This window comes from Sabethes cyaneus, chromosome 2 (assembly GCF_943734655.1).
Source record: "Sabethes cyaneus chromosome 2, idSabCyanKW18_F2, whole genome shotgun sequence".
Lineage (NCBI taxonomy): Eukaryota > Metazoa > Arthropoda > Insecta > Diptera > Culicidae > Sabethes > Sabethes cyaneus.
In genome coordinates, this window is record NC_071354.1 from 77,043,040 (window position 1) to 77,061,145 (window position 18,106).

The 18,106-nt window shown below is 41.8% G+C and overlaps 1 protein-coding gene across 2 annotated transcripts in view; it reads right to left on the reverse strand.

The window, feature by feature from the left end:
* Positions 1–18,106, reverse strand: part of LOC128734027 (uncharacterized) — a 206,407-nt gene that overhangs the window by 7,910 nt on the left and 180,391 nt on the right. For both annotated transcript variants that reach the window (XM_053827993.1, XM_053827992.1), the window contains exons 6-8: positions 3,363–3,534; positions 3,031–3,175; positions 2,478–2,676 (exon numbers count right to left, since the gene is read on the reverse strand). In XM_053827993.1, the coding sequence (XP_053683968.1) occupies positions 2,478–2,676; positions 3,031–3,175; positions 3,363–3,534 (516 nt within the window). The remainder of the gene's footprint in view (positions 1–2,477; positions 2,677–3,030; positions 3,176–3,362; positions 3,535–18,106) is intronic.

Consider the following 18,106-nt stretch of genomic DNA (forward strand, 5'->3'; position numbering starts at 1 on the left):
GCTTAACGAGTGGAACAAAGTAATTGCCGGTGTCAGAGGCCCTGCTTGCGAATTCATCAACCTTAACATTTTTCGTGAAACTTATGAGATTTTTGAAACTGCCATCAAGAAACTAAAATATTCATCAGTGGCCGGATCTGACGATAATATTACATCTGGCATCCTGAGAAAGTGCTCTATCAGTTTCAGTAGACCTCTGTCACTACTGAATGAACTAACATGAATGAAAGAGTGCAAATTGATGCAGTGTACAGGGACCTTCCAGTTAGCTTCGAGGTACGATGCCAGCCTAACAAGTCAGTCGTCGTAAGTTCGAAACTACACTGGGCGGTATTATTATATAGAATCAGTAGGGTCGTTGCACTACTTAGCCCCGTAATTTTTCTGTATTTTAACAGCCGGCTGCGGAGTCTGCCGATAAAGAAGGGTTAAAGACGTTTAAACCCAAGGTTTTGCTTTTTTACACGGACCAGAAAGCAGCAGAATGATTGGGTTAATCACGGTATCCTCCATGCGAGGCTTGTCTAACTGCGAGTTTCCTCGCCGTTCTGTAATTGAAAATGCGTTTTTTGATGCATTCACCAACATTTTTGGCGTACCACAGAGTGGTACCTTCGACCTTTGCTTTTTCTCTTTATGCACTTGAACTGTCAGCTCTCCTGCCAACTGGTTTTCGAGCTCTTTATGCCGAAAAGTCTTTAAGATAATCAGAACGGACTCCGACTGCGTTGAACTGTAACGCCTAGTAGACAGATTTTAAGATTGGTGTTTGAGCAATGTGCTTACCGTCAGTACAACAAAAAGGTTTGTCACCTCCTACCACAGCAAAAATAAGCCTATTACTTTTAGCTACGACATGGCGGGAGGTTTGCTACCACGTGTCGGTCATATTTGTAATCTAGACGTTGTCTTCCCGGGATTATGGATCAGTTTTCATGAATGACGCAAATTAGAATGACAATAAGGGTCTGATAAATTATAGGACCCTATTTTGATAAGTCTCGCATTTTGAGCCGCAGTGATGTCTCTTTTTTGTTTTTCCTTACTCGACACTCGACAGTGAGCCGGCTCGAGTTGCTCGACGTGGCTTACAGAATAGGGCCTATAAATAAACAACAATACACATCTTAGAAAGGCACAAGCGGAACACTGAAATATCTTCCACCAATATAAGAAACGACTAACATCGACAATCGACACTCCAACCTTGACATGACACCGTAGACGAGGACGTATTTCTTCGCTGGTTGTTCCAGCGGATTTATCCAAGACATGCCAGTACTTGGTGGATGACATCCACAGAAACTCTGGTTCTCGAAACAAGTTTTCTTCCCCGACGTTCTGTTTCATTGGAAACCTCTGCCATTCGGTACTTCGGACATTTCCAGAGGCACTACGAACGTTTCGCTGATCCTGAATGCGTTGTACTGGTTATAGCAATGGTGAGTAAGGTTAAGCTAACAGAGTACTTCCTTGCGGTGCGTCCAGGAGACGCGTTGATGCAGAGCAGGTTGGCAAAATCGGGGGACCTACAAACACCACTACATTATCTGTAGTAGTAGAATTAAATGGAATCGAATAATCTCTCCCTTATATAAATCCCGTATTAAATATAAGCAATATTTGAAATAATTTATCCCCAGCATCATCTCAATTCTTCGCCGTTAGAAGTTATAATTCTTTAGATTTAAATTTCTACAATTCCCCAACCCCAACCAAGGACGCATTCCGTTGCACGTCCTTGGGTTGAAACTCAGATTATCGCAATACAGCAGTGAAGAAATTGTAGGAGGTTCAAACACGAGGTTCTATTCGTCGGGTTGCACAGCAACTTGCAAATTTCCTTGTTCCTCTCTAATAACCAGCGAAATAACCTAAGGCAGCACCTTCATTATGTCGGCTTTTATTTCTTATAGCCGTTTCTGTTGTTTCTTGGAAAATCGCTAACGGTTCTTTATTTTTTTCTTTTTGCTTCCTGCGTGTTGCGTTATTATTAGGTTTTGATTACATTGATTGAAATGGTTTTGGGATTTGGGATTGATATGTTCTAGTTTCAGAAAACTTTGTGCTATCACGCGCAAATTCAAATTCAAATTTAAAGAATAAGCAGAATAGAACTTCCCTCTCGACATTGAACATTTGATAACAAATAATGATAGCAAGTCTAACAATACTCAGAAGTTTTCTATTCCGGTGAGTGCAAGTTCAATGTTTAGAAAACCAAATTAGATGGCACAGATGTGGCTGACATTGACTTCAAACTTTCCGTCTTTGATTAATTCAATTCCGGATGGCGTACGCAAATACGCATTTGTCGAAAAGATATTTACTACTTTCATCCACTTAATTTTTTCTCACGCTCTGCAGCTAACCAAGTCTACTGAAGGAATGTTTCTCTAAAGAGGCTTTTTTGGTACAATCGCCCAAGCAAAAAGGGGGAGTTAGGTTGGGGGAGACAAGAAAGGAACCACACTTACCTGTAGCAGCGTGGAAAACTTCCTCGATATCTCCTCGTTCTTTTTATCGTTTTCGTCGAGCCGATTTGCATACTCCAGTGTTTGTTTCTGCTGTTCCGCCAGCAGTTTCTGCTGTTCGGCAATTTGCTTTGCCTGCTCGGTTGCTTTCCTCTTGCAGGTACGCAACTCGCTGCGTAACACTGATAATTGATTATTATATCTGTTGTTGTTGTTGTTGATGATGAAACAACGAAAAGAAGATAAGAAAAAATTAGGTTAGTCGACATTATTGAAATATAGAGATTAGACTAACGACTAAGTGGTTGTGACTCGGAAAAGGTTAATTATTTTGGTAGTCAACAATTTTTACTCGATTTAACGAAATTTTATTCGTTCAGCATATTAATAACTATATTATGCTAGGTTATTAAACCAAATGTAATATTTTTTTCGTTTAATTTGAACAACCCGTAATTAGCCGCCATAAATTTTATTCAAGGTTGAAAAAACAGAGTGTGGAGCACAAAAACAACCAAATTTTAGATCAGGCGTTTGGTGCGACGCTAAAATTTACCTTTTCATTCCCTGTTTAATTTTACGGATACCCTTCCGAAGTACCATGTTGCTTTGCGGAGGCGAGGACGAGCTCGAGTGTGATGTGTCTCGAGACAGAATCGAGGAGGAAACCTCCAGTGCCGCGAACGGTTTTGTACTAGATGCTGCATGGAGAAGAAAGAAAAAATGGCAGTACATTCAAAAACAACAAACTTTCATGTAAAGAAAACAAGCAAGCAGTGTAAGTTGTAATTTGTCAAGTATGTAGAGCTGAGTTCCATATCAACATTGCAACAAAAGACAAAAAGAAAACAAAAATTCTAATTAAGGGGAAATGGTTCCGATACTTACTGTAGTCCTTCTTAAAGTATGCGATATCAGGTAAGTTTGGCTCAATGTACTCCTTAAAATATTCCATGGCCATTGTGGACAGATCGAACAGCTCGTCCGTTACCTTAAACGGTCGAGCCAGCATCGGCGTGGTTCGAATGTAATTTAACACTGAGTACACCTCGTCCAGAATCTGCAAACAAAAGAAAAATCGTTGAGTTATTCTAGTAATCTTTCAAAGATGGTTAGAAAAATATCCTGCATTATGAAGGTATAATTTGGTTTCGCTGTTGCATTATTTTTGATCTAAATCATTGTGATAACTTTCCACTTCATTTCTCGACGCAGATTTACCACTTTGAGATTTTACCTAACGCATCAATTATTATGCTTTCCACTGTAAATTTTTTTTGAAAAATTGAGTTATGCGACAAGGACGTTAAGTTTCATACATTTTTTTGTTTAAAATAAACTGTGTTTCTGGCAGCACTGATGATCGTGCCGCTGCTGACACTATGCGAATGACATAAAATGTATTACTCAGTCTTTGGTGAACCAAAATTGTTAATACCATTAACTGTCAGTAAAATAAAGCAGCATAGCATAGCATAGCATAGTTTGACCACCCGTGAGTTGCCCGCGATTGATCTAGATCAGCTGAGAATGCACGAAGAACCATCAGAATGATGCTTGGAAGTAGCAGATCATGTTCAGTGTGCATTTTCTGGTGATCTAATTCTTAGTGATGATCAGTAGCAAAGCTGGCCACGCCCATGCAGGTCAATTTGGGAGGGAAATGAATGTTACTCCGGCACTACTAGACTAGCTACTAGAGACTGAGGAATCCTCTGCATCATCCACAAGTGTCACAGGAAGGAGTTGTTAGTAGAAAGGAATTGATCTGGATCCACCGAAGCAGGTGGTGCGATCACTGTCATTCGAGCTCGCGTACGATTTGAGGACGTTTTTGGTTACGTGGCCATTGCGAAACAGGTAGTGGAGATCCGACATACCGAAATGTTTCCTGAGACAAACTGAATCGTTTGTTTGAGAAACCCCACAAGTCCACTCGACACTATTGTTGGAAAACAACAAAAAACTGATTTTCTCAAAATTTTAAACCAATCCTTTTATTTTTTGGTATGAGGTTCTATGATAATATCTAAAATACATTATGTAGACTTATCTTTTGATCAAAATATTGATTCTAGCTGAAATTACAAGGCTTTAAAGTTGATGGATATTTGGGGTTTCTCAAACAAACGAGAAATTGACAGTGCACTTAAGTAGTTTTAGGCCGTTTTTATTCAAACTTGTGATCTTTCCATGCTCATAGTATGTAATTTGCTACCATATATCACTGAGGATGTTAAAAAAGTACGTACCGCTAAGAAGAAGAAGAGGGGAGGGGCGCTAAATATCATTTATTAAAAATTTTGAAGTAGAATAATACAAGTTTTAGAAAAAGTTTTGTTCTTTTTTAATCCAAATTTTTATCATGGTTTGCATTTACCTATTAAAAAATAAAAGGTAAATGGAGTAACGGCGGTTTTTGAACTGCAGAAATGGACCACAGTAAGTTACTGTCAGTAACACGAATTCACATCGAATAGGATACCTTGATACTTTGCTAGTTGTAATTAAAGATATTATAACCAGAAAATAAACATTTTAAATCTTGGATAACAACCGTACTATGATTATGGAACAGAATCTGAGAATAAGGGCCTGTTCTCAAATTACGTTATACCAAAAGGAAATGGAGATACGTGAACAGCATCTTAAATACTTCGAAATGATAAACTATTGATTTTACAGTTACTCGGGAGTGCTCGACGGATTACTTACATTAGGAAAAGCAACGAGTTAACAAAAAAGATAAATAGAAGATTAAGCCTTTTATTTATATATTGTGCTATTATTAACATTGTATAGTAAATGGTGAGTTACTGCTTTTGTTAGAAACGCATGGATAGTTTAGTCTGATTTCCGGAATGAGATTGCTACAGTTCTTACTGTATCTAGATTACAAGTACGGTTTATTTACGTTTATCTTGTCGACTAACTAATCCAAGCTTATCTGCATTTGCAATCAACTCGAACTTTTTCAGCTAAAACATCCTTTTCTTTTCGATTTTATACGCCGTTCTTTTACTTTTAATAACTTTCGCCTTGCATTCTGTAGTCCGCCGAACACTATGTTTCTTCGTTTCGACTGTGTCCAACTCGTAATTTTTCGATTCCGAAGACATTTTTATACTATTGAATTGTGTTGCGATTACTGCTTACAACATTGCACGTAAATATTGAATGATAATTTTGTACCTATCGCAGCGCCGCTCTAGGTGATTATCGGAAACATGGATATTTGGGGTTTCTCAAACAAACGGATATTTGCAACCCCAATTAAAAGGGGTTCGTGGAACTAACTTTTTCTGGAATTTTGAGGGAAGGTGTGGATCTCCTCAAGGATTCGAAAACTGTTAAAAAGTCAATTTTCATAAAAATGGCGTTTGTGGGGTTTCTCAAACAAACGATTCAACTGGTTTATTTGACGTGGTTATCGACTGTATTCAATAATTCTTTAGACTTAGGTTTTATCGGCTCATCAGTCAGTGACTGACTGACTGACTGATGAGCCGATAAAACCTAAGTTTAAAGAACAAACTGATTTATTTTGGCAATTAAATCGAAAACATTGACTGCGCGAGACACCTTTTTGCATCCTTCGATCATAGAGCTTGCTTAAAAACTCTGACTACTTTATTAGGGAGCTGTATAAAAGCTGTCAAGCTTTCGATATTTGATAATTATATGATAGAAATAACGCGCGATGTTCGTAGGTAACCGATTTTACGATTAAAATGCACGTTTATAAGATTTCAACAAAAGTTCCGGTTTGTAAACGCACCATTGCTAAGTGTGCTCAAATGAATTCAAAATGGCGTTCTAAAACAACTGCTGTCGGAAAAATGCAACGAGCGAGACACGGAAGCAAACGATGCTAAATTACCATACGAAAAGATTCTCAGTATGTAAGCACCGGTTGTATGAGACTAACCGGATATTCGGAAATTTTCGTGTAAAGCCAGTAATTAAGAAAATTAAGATCAAAAATACATTTTTTTATAAATGAAATATTTTTTATAAATGGAGCAATATTATGCACATGCGAGATTTACGGTGGCTTGAAAACCTCGTGACAAACTTAAATTTATCATACCTGAAATTAAAAATCAGACACAGTGAAGTGTGCCAATATAGTCCCTAAGTTGATAAGCAAACGTTGTTTGAAAGTCAATCCTTTGGTGCTAGTTATCTTAGCATGCAACACTATGCATAGAAGTCGAGAGGATTCAAATCAGGCGGAGAGGCCATTCTTTCGAAGAAATAAAATCCGCAAAATTGTTCTCACACCTCAAAGCCTGTGCATCTTTCACCTGGTGAGACGGTGCAAAATCTTGTTGAAAGCAATATGGTGCATTTTTGTAGTGTTTCTGACGATGGGAAGCAAATGGTTCTTCAAAACATTTTCGATGTAATATTTAATGTTTGATTAACAGCAAAGGACCCTTCAAATTTTTGGAGAAACATCCCCATACCTTTGAACAGTCAGTTTGTCCTGAGGAATATCAGAATGATGTGCTGCATGCATCCGATCATTTTGTTGGTTGCGGTGATTCTGATAGCAGGAACATTTTTCCGTGCAATAACAAAATTTCACACAATCACCGTGCCGCTGGAGGAGCTTCCGACATCTTTCGACTCTTGCAACCTTCTGCTTTTCAGTCAAACCGTGCCACCGTTGATTTTTGTATGGATTCAATCGAAGATCATCTTTCAAACTATTCTTCATGGTTGACTGCGAAATTGCCAGTTGTCATCTTACGTCCAAACTGATCTCAAATCCGTCGAATTCGCTCTCTTACTCGTTTGATTGCTTCCGGTGTCCTTACAGTCCATTTACGGCTAGGTTTGGGGAACATATTCGCAGCATCGGTTTCCTTGTATCGCTTGATGGTACTAAAGATCGTTTATTCCGATGGCTTTAGCTTCCTTAAAATATTACACGGTCGAAAATTTTTCAAAAAAAGACTTATCCCAAGTTTCCTTTTTGCGTCCAAAACGAAACGGATGAAAATCCAAAACAAACTTGCAAGCTGTGTTGACATTTGAATACACTCTAAACGGAAAATATGCAGATACATCTGTGATTAACCCATTTCTAAATAAACACGTCCAAAATACACTGACAGTTACTACTACTCACCCTGTAAGCAAATAGTTAAACCAAATAGTTCCCCTTGGTAATGTTTAATCCAAAACACAAAGGTTTACTTCAGCTTCTAACTTTTTAGGGTGATTTCGCGCGGAATTTCTCTATACCAAATGACTTAAAAATGCAATTAATGTAAGATAGACATGTAAAAAACCACACAGAATACTGGTCAACAAGCGGCGATTGTAACGGTAATGGGAACAACTTTAATAGATAATTTTTCAGTAAATGTTAACGTCGATGTTGAAAGCTGCACATGTTGAAAAGATTGATGATTGGCGCACCCACTAAATTACTGCAATTCCTAATGATTGACCATTCAAAAGTACAATTCTTAAATTACACTACTATCTCAAAACACGCAAATTAGCTACGAGAGTACCCATATAGATTTGAGACACGCTGTATTCGATTATAGTACCAATGCTAACTCTGTGTGTAGAGCCAATTGCCTCCAAAGTGGTACATAAAATAAGACATTTCAAAACATTTATATGACCGCGAGCCTGTTTTCCGTAAATAACTTCAAATACTCCAAACGATGTCTTTAGTTGCAACATAAGTGTGTTGTGTGCTAATATCAATCATATAACGTCATCGAAAGCCAAGATAAGGCGCCTTCAGTGTGTGAGAATTTCTTGTTCGGCGCACCGGCAGGATCCCATCTGTAGAACACAAATCACCTGGAATTTTAAGCGCCCCCGTAGACTGGAATAAATAATCGCCGTACAATACGGACTGGCTTATTGTCCGCCGTTGCAGTGTTACTATGCAGGAGTGCACTGTACTGTACTGTTACTGCAGGTAAGCTTCGCAGTGGAGCTTTCCTTTCCTATTATGAAAACAATACCTGGATTCCACTGATATGCAAAGAGAAGAAGATAGAAACAACAACCGAGTTAGGTTATGGTTCGCAGGCCGGCAGGTTATTTCCGTATTCTCATTTGTGCGTGGTCGATGCTACTACGGATAAAGGCACCGAATGCCATCTCGGTTTAAGCACAGAGTACATGGGACACTGATGAAATTTTTTGTTGTATATAAAGAGATCCTCGTGCTGCTGATCTTGCCAGCACAGCACCGGTATGGTGCTGCACGAGCTGAGATGTATGTGTGTACCGTCGTGAGCTTAATAATAAATCAAGGGAGTAATGCAACCAGAATTATGTAGCACCACCAGTGGCGAACCGACAATTTATTCGTTTCATTATTAGATAACTGACTGACCGAAACCGAAGCACGTACAGACAGTGGAGACGCAGCGAATGACTCTGGGACCGAACAATGGAAAACGGGTTCCGAGTAAAATGTATTAGAACAGGGCGGATTGTTACTGTTTCCATGTGACGGAATACCCGGTAGATAAACGGAATAAATCTTTTCCTTCGTGGTTACAGCTTGCATAGATACTCTCCCATAAACGGTTTAGCTGATAGCTTGGTTCAATTTAATTTATCTTGAATTACCCTTTTTGGGTCCGCGTACAATTGATAGGTCACGTAAACAAATTGTTTTATGGTTTGTTTTGATTTTTTAATTCTTTTGAAACAGCGTATGTGGTTTTTAATCTTAAAACAAAAACTAAATTAGTTTTTATCAACGTTTTCAAACACGTACCGTACCATAAGAACACGAATAGGGGAAGATAGGCTCCCATTTAGAATAAATGGACATCCCAAGCAACAATGTAAGTATTATTGTACTCTTATGGTGGTCTTCATGACCAATTTTGGCCTTAAATGCCATCATAAGAGTGTAATAAAACCCAAATTGTTACTTGGGATATCTGTATTGTGCTTCCCAAGATTAAGGTGAAATTAGTCGTCATTGATTTTGTGAATTTCAAAAGCATTATTTTTGTTTGAAATAAAAATTCTGATTTTCAGATTGGCAAGAAGAACGCAGTTAGGCCATTGCAAATCATTTTTAAAGTTTTTTTCACACTCCCCCTGGAAATTTGCTTGAAAAATCGAGGGGCAAAAAACTAATTTGCAGGATATGAATTAAATTTTTTTTATAAAATCAATTGTCTGTAGGTTCTACAGCCTGAAAAACTCGAAAAATGAGTATGCGAGTTAAGTTAACGCTTCTAACACGAAACAAAAATGCAAATTCAAACAATGGAATTTCTGAAAATCGGCAAAAAAAATTTTGAAGCGCAAGTTAAATACAGAAAGCGTACGCAGTTCACGCACGTTCAAGCAGTCTCAGTCAAGTTTCGATCCCTTTAAAACCCTAGCCAGAAGCTTTGCGACGACGGAGGCAATCTACGCCAGACTGAAAGCGGAGTATAGAAGGATTGGGCTATTATTGCGTAGAAGACCAAATACACTAAAGGATACAAACGCACGCCTCCCACGGACTGTAACCGTTGACGGCGGCGAATTATAAGTGGTTGGTAAGTTCGTTCAAAAAGCTTACGCCGCCCTGCGAATGTACTTTATTTATTTTTTATTTATTTTTCGTATTTATTCTGCAACTTAAGACAATGCCTTTTCAAATGTCACAATGAATCATAGATGGTAGAACTAGACTCACATAAATTGGGTACAATCATAATTTCTAATTCATAACAATTTTATCGTCGTTATTTTCATTGAAAGTGCTTAAACAATCCTAGTATGGCTGGTAAACGGCTTGGTAATGCGTACCATCGGTGCCTTGTGCACTGGGCATAAAATAGACCCCACAGTGGTTCACAGCCTCTTACCTAGCAACTCCTACCCCTACCTCCTCGCGGTACCAGCCGCGATAGGTCGTATGCTGACAGCGGAGGAGGGCTCCTTCGAGCTACGTTGGCCCTCCGGCGGTACTGTGGGGTTGGTTGCGGGCTTTGCAAGCCTGAACCACTAAAAAACCAAAGCAATGGACCCCGTAAGTAATAATAATAATTCTAATCGGAACAATCGGCAAAGACCCAGGCGACGAAAACGGACTAACGATTGGAAATTAAAAAAAATGGAACTGTCGGTCTCTAAATTTCCTTGGAAGTACTCACGTGCTTTCTAAAGAAGTAAAGAACCGCAAGTTCGACATCGTAGCGCTGTAGGAGGTATGCTGGAAAGGAACGATGGTACGTACGTATAGAGATGGTCATACTATCTACCAGAGCTGCGGCAATACACACAAGCTGAGCACAGCATTATAGTGATGGGCGAGATGCAGAAGCGGGTGATCCGGTGGTGGCCGATCAACCCCCGAATGTGCAGATTAAGAATCAAGGGCCGATTCGTCAATATAAGCATAATTAACGTGCACAGCCCTCACCTCGGAAGTACCGATGATGACAAAGACAAATTCTACGCGCAGCTGGAGCGTGAATACGACCGCTGCCCAAGACATGATGTCAAAATTATCATCGGGGACTGTAATGCTCAGGTTGGTCAGGAGGAGGAATTCAAACCGGTGATTGGACGGTTCAGCGCCCACCCGCAAACGAACGAAAACGGCCTAAGACTTGTCGACTTTGCCGCCTCCAAGAACATGGCCATACGTAGTACCTTCTTCCAGCATAACCTCTACCATCGGTACACCTGGAGATCACCCAACCAGACAGAATCACAAATCGACCACGTTCTGATAGATGGTCGGCACTTTTCAGACATTGTCGACGTCAGAACCTATCCGGGCGCTAACATTGATTCGGATCACTACCTAATGATGGTAAGGATACGTCAAAAACTATCTGTTGTGAACAACATACGATACCGCCGCCCGCCACGGTATAATCTAGCGCGACTGAAGCAACCAGAGGTCGCCGAAAACTACGCGTTATCTCTCGAAACCGCGCTGCCGGAAGAGGGTGAGCTGGATGAAGCCCCTCTTGAGGACTGTTGGAATGCCGTGAAAACAGCCATTAACAGCGTAGCGGAGAACGTCCTAGGCAGTGTGGCACCGAATCGACGTAACGAATGGTTTGACGAGGAATGCCAGCAGATATTGGCTGAGAAGAACGCAGCGCGGGTACAAATGCTGCGTAGAGCCACCCGTCAGAATGTGGAGCGATACAAACAGAAGCGGAGACAGCAAACCCGACTCTTCAAGGAGAAGAAGCGCCACCAAGAGGAGAAGGAGTGCGAAGAACTCGATCAGCTGTACCGCTTTCACGACACACGGAAGTTCTATCAGAGACTCAACGGATCTCGCAAAGGCTTCGTGCCGCGGGCCGAAATGTGCAGAGATAAAGATGGATGTATCTTGACTGACAACCGTGCGGTGATCGAAAGGTGGAAGCAGCACTACGATGAACACCTGAATGACGTGTAGGCGGAAGACCATGATAGCGGAGGAAGTGACCACATTGGTGCAGCAAGCGACGAAGATGTGCCACCCCCATCGATAAGGGAAGTTAAAGAAGCCATCCAGCGGCTGAAGAACAAAGCAGCGGGAAAGAATGGCATTGGAGCGAAACTTATTAAAATGGGCCCGGACAAGTTGGCCGGCTGTCTGCATCAACTGATTGTCAAGATTTGGGATACGGCACAACTACCGGAGGAGTGGAAAGCCGGGGTTATCTGCCCTATCTACAAGAAAGGTGATAAGCTGGATTGTGAGAACTACCGAGCCATCACTATCCTGAATGCCGCCTACAAAGTGCTGTCCCAAGTCCTTTTTCATCGACTATCGCCAATAGCCAATAGATTTGTGGGAAGTTACCAGGTTGGCTTCATGGAGGGTCGATCTACATCAGACCAAATCTTCACCCTGCGGCAGATCCTCCAGAAGTGCCGCGAATTCCGAGTCCCTACGCACCACCTATTCATCGATTTCAAAGCCGCATATGATAGCGTAAACCGACAAGAGCTATGGAAAATTTTGGACGAAAACGGCTTTCCGGGTAAGCTTACTAGACCTATCATGGTTACGATGGATGGGATCCAGTGCTGTGTGAGAATCTCGGGTCGATTGTCGGACCCATTCGAATCTCGCAGGGGACTTCGACAAGGAGATGCTCTTTCCTGCCTGCTATTCAACATTGCGCTTGAAGGTGTTATAAGGCGAGCGGCGATCGAAATGCGGGGCACGATTTTCAATAAATCCAGTCAATTTATCTGCTTTGCGGACGACGTGGATGCTGTCGGCAGAACATTTGAGGCGGTGGAGGAGTACACCAGACTGAAACGCGAAGCAGAGAAGATTGGATTGAAGATAAATACGACTAAAACGAAGTATATGCTGGCGGGCGGGACCGAGCGCGACTGGGCTCGCTTGGGCAGTACCGTGGTAATCGATGGAGATGAGTTCGAGGTAGTCGACGAGTTCGTATACCTTGGCTCGCTGGCAACAGAGAACAACAATACCAGCCGAGAGATTAAAAGACGTATTATCAGCGGAAGTCGGGCCTACTACGGACTCCACAAACACTTGCGGTCGAACAATTTGAGCCCCCGTACAAAGTGCACACTGTACAAAACGCCAATTAGACCGGTTGTCCTCTACGGGCACGAAACGTGGACACTGCTAGAAGAGGACCTACGAGCACCTCGAACGGCGGGCGGCGGGTGCTAAGAACCATCTTTGGCGGAGTGCAAGGGAACGGTGTATGGAGGCGAAGAATGAACCACGAGCTCACGCGTCTCTACGGTGAACCAAGTATCCAGAAAGTGGTTAAAGCTGGACGGATACGTTGGGCAGGACATGTTGCTAGAATGCCGGACAACTATCCTGCAAAAATGGTTTTCGCATCAAATCCGGTAGGAACAAGACGAAGAGGGGCACTGCGAGCGAGGTGTCAAGACCAGGTGGAGCGAGATCTGGCGAGCACTGGGTGCCCGAGGAACTGGATATCAGTTGCCATGGACCAAAACAGATGGAGAAATTATACTGCGCAGGCCTTGTCATAAGACGTAGCTTGAACAATCCTCTCCTAAATGCTGCTTCTGACCTTTCCAAAGTCAAATCATTTGGGAATAAATTCCAAATTGCTACGCCTCTAACAAAAAATGAGTTACCATACTTGCGGGATCGATACCGTGGTATTACAAATTTTTGACAACGAACTTAGTTTACTAAACAAATAGTGCGGTTCTTTGAATTTTACTAAACGAATCATTGGCAAGCAACATCTAAGCTTACCAAAATTTTGAAATGGGCATCCGATCAACTGTGATTATAAATGCGAAACGTGAGAAAAGTTGTTTAGATTATAAATAAACCGTATGCATGACTTTAACGCCACTCCTAATTTGTTGAATGCAACTGAAGAAGCCTGCATCAATAGGAAATCACATGACCTAAAATGAGGAAGGATAGGTTCTTTGAATAGTCAACTTTAGTATCAGTTCTCAAAAAACTAGCACTAACATGCAATGAGCGCAGTTTTCCATATACTTTGCGTATAATTTGTTTCTCACGGATCACTCAGATATACGCGAGAAATCGTCGTTCACTTATGAAGTGATTACATTTTTATCTAGATTATTACATCTATAGTACAACTGCACGTCATCATCTGCATAAAGGTGGATCAGGCAATGTTTAAGTATGTTTGGAAAGTCCTTTATATATAGCGAAAATAAAACTGGATCTAAAACTGAGTCTGAGGAACTCCTGAACTAATCGAAACATGATTATAAAAACAAGAATTATCCCAAACAGTTTAAAAACGCTCACTTAGGTAATAACCAATCAGTTCAACAGCATGACACGAAAAACCAAATTTGTTTACTAACTTTCGATTCAAGAAATCCAATAAAATCAAAACTACTGGCTTTCCTTTATTCATAATCATCCCTATATCATCAAATATCTTCAACATGGCAGTTTTAGTATTGTGTTTAGGTCTGTATCCTGATTAAAAGTCCGTCATAAGTTTATTTTCTTGGGTATAAGAGCAGACCAGAGGATCCAAAGCCCCTAAAAGGAGGATGGTTTTTAATAGCGGTTATCCATGTGTTCGCGACAGCGAAAAATACGCTAAAATCCGCCAACCGTATGAAACACGTGCTTTCGAAGATTCGAGAAGCATCTCCAAGCTACCTGCATCTGCTAGCAACGTACATCGAACATTCTAGGCACTTCTATCCTATGTCAGCAATGTATTTCGTCGAACCTTCCCGAAGTTGCCCGAGATAACCAGAATGTCGCGCCGTGTAGTATAAATACGGGCGTTTAACAGAATGCAAAAAAAGAAGTATTTCAACCGTCTTAGAGACAACATCGATTTAACCACCGTGATAGTAACAACAAGTGATTAGAACTAAGTGAAAGTGCCACATTGTGCAAAAGTATAGTTAAATAAAAGTAGTGTTAAGCAAAAGTGATCTTTTCCCGTCATCCGAAAGAATTCCAGTTTGGCGTCGTCCCTAGTCGGTAAACCGTTCCGGCTAGGATTCAGTGTTTTGCGTGACCCTTCCACCCTCTCCGGCGTCGCCTCTGGACTCTACCCTTCGTAGTGGTGTGGCACGAATCCATCCAGCTGTTGTTACTGTGACTTTTGTTCCAATGGCGGTAAGAAGGCACCGCTCACCCACCCATCTTCACATGTTGGCATTGGTGCCAACACCATGGCCATTACGTAAAGATCTGGAATAGATAAACCCCTAATCCAAGGTGTGATGCGACCCGTGCCGAGGGATGAATGGTGGAGGGGGTTCCATAAATACTCAGCCGCAAACGGAGCCTGTGGAGTACCAGGGAGCCCTCAAAGTAATTTGCCCTTGCTGCATTAAGCCGGTCGGTCACTGATGCAGTGGACCATTTCTTACATAGCGACTCGTGGAATTCACATGGAGAATCTTAACACCAAACCTCAGGGCTCTGGCAGCCTCTCTCTGCCGGAAAACACAGAAATAAAGGAGGAGGAGATGAATATAGGGGAGGAACAGAACCTGAACGATGCGCGAGCAGAGGTTCAGTCCTGTTCCTTGTCTATCCTCAACACGCCGACTCGTTGTCAGTCGACAGATGATGAAGACGGCGGAATAAATGTCGTAATTAGATATGGACCTAAAGTGGAAGGTCCAGCTGAGAGCGGCATTCGGTGGAGACGTAGTAATCTGACGAAAGCACAGAAAAGGAAAATAAGGAGTTTGCTTATCTCTGGGCTTCCTGGAAAGGAAGCACGGGAGCAAGTGTTGACTCAATCTGACTCTGTGTTTGGTGAAAGATCACGTGGATCGGAACTGCCTAGCAGTGGAGAAAAACCGATCCCCAAAAAAACGAAGAGGAATCTTTGCCCTCGAGAGCGAGTGGAACAGGATCTGCAAAAGCAAACCACCCATTCCGCTCGTAGGTAACCTCGGATTGGTTAAAGAAAGTGGTTCCAAACCTTCCACTATGGGAACGAGCAAGACTTGTTGCTCTGGATGCAAATAATATTCCGAAATTCAGAAATTCTTCATGCTTTCTTCCCACAAAGCACGTCAGTCGAAGACGAGAGGCTTAAAGGACTCATAGAGAGTCAAAATGAGAATCTCGTTACCGACAAATGGCGAATTCTACAGCGAACTAATCCGAATGGAATACATGCGAATTGGTCGCTAACAACATATGAAGCTTCTATGCGTCAAGCAAGTATCAAGTAGAAACTTCATAATAAACTTTCGTTTTGGCGAGACTCAGCTGAGGAGAGCAGGAGAGCAAATCCGAGGCAACGTCAAATCACTAGCCAGCCCATGGAGGCAAAAACTTCTGAGGCCAGTACCATCGAAGTCAAAGAGGATCAAGGGCCCGCTGGCACTGAGTCTCAAAACTCCAGGAATCCTGATAATCAGGGCACCAATGGGGCCATTGGTACCAAAAAGAAGGCTCCACAATATGCTCAAGGAGGTCCTAACAGAGATTTTGGTAAAGAGAAGACTCATCGAGATGAGTCTCCCATGCCCATGGATCTTGACAGTCTGGCGGTGCCAGGGCCGAGTAAAACCAAAAAAGCAGTCTCCACAAGTGGCCTAAGAAATTCCGGTAAGATCAGTGGGAAAGGCGAGACCACACGAAGCCAGCTCCCCCTCTCGATCCAAAGCGAGTTCGGGTACTGGTAGTAAGGAAACTGCGGCCTCCACGAAGCCTAAACCTCCAGGGATTCCGTCTCTCATAAATGCTAATGAGCGGAAAACTCACAAAAATGCAGTGCACTAGGGTTCTGCAGATAAATCTCCATCACACGAAAGCTGCATCGGGTATACTTTCCAGGAGGTTTATCAAAGACGGTGTGGACCTGATTCAAGAGCCCTGGATCTACAAAAGAAGAATACAAGGTATTCTATGTTATTATATGAAGACAAGCATGACTCTCCGAGAACTGCTGTCTTGATCAACGCGAACATTAATTGTTTTCCCATTACAGAGTTCATCAAACGAGAAATCGTCGCGATCAGAGTTGAGGTACCAACCGCCAGGGGAAAATCCGATATTATCGTAGCATCGGCCTATTTTCCTGGTGACGTTCCTGAGGTTCCCACTCAAGAGGTTACAGCGTTTGTCAAATACTACAGAGAAGTCAATAAAGACTTTATCATCGGCTGCAATGCAAACGCTCATCACACTTTGTGGGGAAGCACCAATATCAACAATTGAGGTGAGTGCCTTTTAGAATTTCTCTCATCAAACAATACCGACATTGCTGATAAAGGCAATAAACCTGTATACATTAATGCCAAAAGGCAGGAAGTCTTGGACCTGACTCTGTGCAGTCCAGTAATTTCAGAGAAAATACGAAACTGGCACGTGTCGGACGGAGCTTCGCTGTCGACTCGTAAGACGCCTGAGAAATTAGCGACGAGTGGCCCAAGATCGAGTTGAACGGAGAAGACTCCTTGGAACTGCACGAGCTATCCCGGCTCTAGGCGGTGCTCCAAGGAACACCGGAACCCGTCACAATGTGACATATGACTACGATCGATGGGAATTCTGCTAAACGAAGTTACCGTTACTCTATGTTTAGAGCTATTACAAGCGCGGATTTTGTGTTTAATTGGGCTCAACGGCTGGGAGCTGTGGTATGTTTGATCTGGGGTGGTTCGCATAAGAGGGATAGACAAAGCACTTCCCAGTGAATATTAAATAGAGTAGGGCGGGGCATAAGTGAGATGTTTTAAGTTATCATCAATTTTCTTGAGATATAAAGAAGGACAACAACAAAATATATTTTATAGTGATGCAGTAACTCAATGTCTTCACATTCAACTATAAATCGTCTGGAATAATAGTGTTATGCAAAATAAATTTTTCTTTCTTCTGATCAAGTGCCGATTCGCACTTTTACGCCACTAGCGGGGCAAAAGTTCGATTACCGCGGGGCAAAAATGCGAAGCTCGAATCCATGAAATTGGCACAGCAGTATCTAACAAAACCATATTATCTTCAATCTGCGGTATGTTTCGGTAAGGAATATTCTCAATTTGCACCTTTCCCATATTGCGCTGGTGTATTGCGGCCCCTGTCAGATCGAAACTTTTCCAAACGTTTGTTTTTTGTTTCATCAGCGGTAAACATTGGTTTCCTTCGGCCAACATCTGTAGAGCACGCAGTTTTCTGCAGATCTTCC